Source organism: Copidosoma floridanum, unplaced genomic scaffold, assembly GCF_036245765.1.
Source record: "Copidosoma floridanum isolate Cflo_tuat_1 unplaced genomic scaffold, Cflo_Japanese_pri ptg000035l, whole genome shotgun sequence".
Lineage (NCBI taxonomy): Eukaryota > Metazoa > Arthropoda > Insecta > Hymenoptera > Encyrtidae > Copidosoma > Copidosoma floridanum.
Genome location: NW_028321912.1, coordinates 2,714,366 through 2,718,987, shown reverse-complemented (window position 1 = coordinate 2,718,987; position 4,622 = coordinate 2,714,366). Strand labels below are relative to the sequence as shown.

Below are 4,622 nucleotides of genomic sequence, written 5' to 3'. Positions count from 1 at the left end.
TAATATATTAAGTTGTACTAAAATATAAAGTTACTATGCAGTACATCTTAATAGATCCATGAAAGAATTTTTGAATATTTTACAGTAAAGTTTGTAAATAGAGTTATTTATAAATACTTATACAATAGATTAAAATATTTTTTAACTAAGTGCCACAGAATTTAGGAAGTTCCCCTTGATTCTTTCAAGGAGGTTTGGTTGTTTTCAAGGAGATTTATTCACTCATGTAAAAAATAAATGTTGTACTTTAACATGCTGGAAGTAGATATAAATTTTTTAAATATTTTCATCAGCCGAATTTTCAGGGAAAAAATCTCCGAAATCGCATTATTTAACATGCTCTCATGGGCAGAAGCGATTATCCAGCCTTTATTGTACAAATTTCGAAGCTAGAAATTTATTTATGATGAGAAAAAAGTTCAAATAGATAGCTTAACTTTTATGAAAGACTTTTGTATCAAAAAATATGCATCTTATATGACATTTAGAAGTAATATCTGTGTAAACGTAAACAAAGTTGCGAGAAGGTCTTGTGCTAAGTGTATAGGAGAGAACCGAACATCGTCTGTTGTCAGCTGATTATTTTTAAACGGAGCAAGACGTCTCTACAGAATTGCTTTTAGAATTTGTTAGACTGGAATTCATGACCTGAAACTTTCATAATGAAACTCAGCCTTACTTAAGACTTTAAACTGTAATGCTGTGCAAAAAAAAGTTTGTTTTTCAAAAATTCATAACACACTTTTTATGACAAAAGTTGAATCTCCTTTTACTTTTTTGAGCTTATTTTTTTTCATGCAAACCACATGTTTTCAAGTTTTTTTACTTGAACCATCGGAAACAAGCTGCATTAAAGTATGTGCCGTAATTTGTTTATGACATTTAATGGTTTTAACTGTAGGCACTGACGAGTTGAACACAGTTAATTAGCCGTGATGTAGTAAGCAGACGTTTTCATGCGCCGTTAGCACAACTCACTTTAACACGGTGTCTTATGGAAGCCCCCCGCACACCCACTCACCCCACCCCCCAGAAAAAACGACCGAACCTTCTTAAACATGTACTTCAACACATTCGGATTTTACAGCGTATAAATGACTGGTGCTGCCACACTTTGCCTCAAAGTTCATGTTATAAATCTTGTGGAAAAAAAAGCTTTCAAGTATCCATCATTAGCGCATCAATTGACCCTTACTGCCCATAAGACCCAATGCTTAAGATATGTTAAAGTGACTAGTGGCGCCAGCCCTCCCCTTCAACCTAATGCACCTAGCGGATATAAAACATACTATATGCTACATCTGTTATGCATATCATTCGTCCTGGGGGCATACGTAGAATCGTAGCTGAAGTAATCGGCTTACATAAAGAGTTTCATTCTATTCTCTGCCACGAGACCGAAAGACACTCACTTCACCTATTAGTAAAAAGGGGTTCTGCATAAAGTAACTTTAACTACAATCTACGCTTTTTTCACCAGTCGAGAAAATCACGATGTACTAGTATTTTAATCAAAATGGCTGACGAAAATGTGAAAGTAAAAATCGATGACGGCGATGATATAGGACCTCCCTTCGGTGGGAGCGAATATTCTAGCTTGTCGGGTCATCAGATTGTGTCTTCGAGCAACACAAATACAGAGGAAAGAAAGTTAGCCGTTACAAAGATACCCGGTGGTGATTGTTCCTTCGAACCCAACGAAAATAAGGTAAAGCCATCAGCAATAGTGAACAAATAACTATATGAATACGTGTATATATGTACTGTATAAAACATATACATTTATATATATATATATATATATATATATATATATATATATATATATACATACATGGTGACTACATGATAGTAATGTATTTGTAGGACGTTTATAAAAGAATGATGGATTGTGCACAATTTTCCCTGGCTTCAATAAGCGCTACCGTAAGTATGGAAGTTCTTTATCTAATTTAGTTTTAAAATCGTCTTAAACGCTTAAAATAAGTTTTAAAACGTATATGCTGTTTGTCTCATGTTCTGCTCCGTCAACAATTTTGATCAGACCTTAGTATAAACAAAAGTTTGTACCTGTTGGAATTCTCTTATTTCTACCTGCATCATACGTTTACCTGAACATAAATTTTAATGGCCACTGATGTAATCGTTCTGTGATTGGTCAAGACCAGTCTTGGGTGCATAAGTTTGAAAATGGGATTAAATGAGAAGTTAAAATTTTTACTAAAAATGAAAATTATATATTTAGTAGTTGCAAGTTATTTAATTGTTCTAACCAAATCAGAAAATTAAATATTTGTTATTAACTCTCAGAGAGTTGGTCAAGAAGCTTGCGGGAGTGAATCCTCCAGTACTATTTACTTTATATGAATACAGCTTATTTTATTATAAAAAAATATGTTAACTAAGATATCTGTGTAATTTTTAGGTCCGTGATAACTTTATCACAGTTACGGGTCAACTAGAAGAAAATGGAAACATCTCATACGAAACTATGACCGTCACCCGTGACATTTTAGAAATGTATGATATGGAAAAAGTTGAGGCATGGCTTAGTGAAGACAAGACCTTGTATATATCTTTTCCTAAAAAACATGGGCCAGTTGTCGATAAATAGACTGTCACCAAGATTAAAAATATCTGCTTAGTCACGGTCACGGTTAACAAAAAAAAATGTATAAAGAAAAAAATAAATGATGTCACTGCATAACCTCATCTTTTTTATCACGAATAATGAACCAAAGCCATTTGAAGTCTCATAGTTTTAATCACATTGATACAAAAATAAAAATTAAAATTTTAACGTTTTCTAATAAAAGTTAATTAATACGCTTATACACTTGTCGATGCACTAATTATGCTAAGTACAGTTTCTTGATTTAATACCAAAAAGAAATACTTACAGTATAAAAGTCTACTGCAAAATTACCTATGATACAAGATAGAAGGTATACTAGAAGTATATCTTATAAAACTTGCACTTGATTGTGTTGTTGTACAAGTGTTTTTGTAGGCTTAAGTTCTTTGACGCAGCTTAAACATTGAGTTAAAAAAAAGCTGATCAAATATATGCTTATGCAAGACTTTACACAGTAATTAAATAGTTAATTTGAAACACTGAATTTCTTTCTACTTAGGCTGGAAAATTTTTTAAGTAAAGGAAAAAGTCAAAATTCCCACGGAAATAGTATATTACGTTACGAGGCCGTTAAGTGGCTGATGTACGGCCGCGTGGAGTGTGTCGCCTGAGGCGGAGCCGAGGGCGACATCACGCGGCCGTCCATCAGCCACGAGCCACCTTACGGCCGAGTGACGTATACAATTTTTCGTCATCTCGTATAGGAAAGTTTGTTCAATAGGTTGATTTGGTTAACGCAGGGAAAAATGAATCACTCAGTGAACCGTGCGTTCCTTACAAGCATTGATCCTATACACCAAGGTCCTCATGAAGTGCAAACGAACGTGCCCAATAATTGGACTGACCGATCGATCACAAAAAAACATACGCATAATTCAACAGTGAATGCTAGAATACATATTTTTTTTGATAGTTCTTCAAAGTACACTAAAAAAAAACTTTCATTAAACGATACTTCATTCTTGGTTTTCCAGTCCATGTATTAAATAAATGCTTTTTCATGTAGAGCGCGAGCCTTTCAAGGTACCAGTCTAATGAGGCTCTTTTACAGTCAAGCTTGAATCAGATGGCGCCAGGGTACGTCGCGGCTGTCATGGCCGTCTCACTCACACAACATTACTTTTCAGTATTGTATGTATACAGGAAATTAAAGTGTAGTGGTAAAGCGCAATATTTGAAATTTTGAAATAAATAAGGAAGACAAGAACAATATTATGGGAGCTTAAAAGCTTCAGAATTGAAAAAGCTTTTAAAGGGAAAGGAGCAAGAGTCAGTGGAAGAAAAGCAAAACTCGTGGACAGGTAAGTGTACATTTTAGGTTATATTTACAAGGCTATTTATGTATTTGTTTACTAATTATTGGTCTCTCAATTGCTTCGAGGCACTTTTTTTTATCACACTATCAGAAGGAAATTTAAATTTCACTTTCTTATCACAGGATATTACACTGCACTTCATTTTTCCTACTATCTTCAAACGTAAATGCAAACAAAAATTGTCTGCAAACAACAGCAATCATTTACAAAGGTTATGTCTTCTGCTTTGCTCATCACACAGATAGGCTCACGGACACAATACACAACTGCAAATTTGACGGTGTGCAAGTGCGACAACCATGACAGCTGTGACGTGCCCTGGCGCCATCTGATTCAAGCTTGACTGTAAAAGAGCCTCATAACCATGAAAATTTATTTACCATTACCTACCAGCAACTCTAAACTTGAAATAAATTTTATTAAAAAAACACGTAGTAATTATTTTAATTACACGTACACAAGAGACGAGAAACAGATCATACGGTAAACGATAAGTAAGAGAAGGTAAAAAAATGGGCAACGCTATATTTAATATAGGCGTGAACCAACTTGACGCAACGATTTTTTTTTTCTTTCATTCATCATCGCCCGTAGGCTCAGGCATGGCATTTTTTTTACACAAGCATAGTGTTTATTAGCCACCGGTGCACCTCAGTTATGACCAGATGTTT

The 4,622-nt window shown here is 34.5% G+C and overlaps 1 protein-coding gene across 1 annotated transcript; it reads left to right on the top strand.

The window, feature by feature from the left end:
* The first annotated feature begins 1,373 nt into the window (after positions 1 to 1,373).
* LOC149373203 (uncharacterized) lies at positions 1,374 to 2,636 on the top strand. The gene is made up of 3 exons (XM_089597713.1): positions 1,374 to 1,708; positions 1,867 to 1,926; positions 2,426 to 2,636. Exons 1-3 carry the CDS (start codon positions 1,517 to 1,519, stop codon positions 2,612 to 2,614), a joined length of 441 nt encoding a protein of 146 aa, XP_089453839.1. The 5' UTR covers positions 1,374 to 1,516; the 3' UTR covers positions 2,615 to 2,636.
* The last annotated feature ends 1,986 nt before the right edge of the window (positions 2,637 to 4,622 follow it).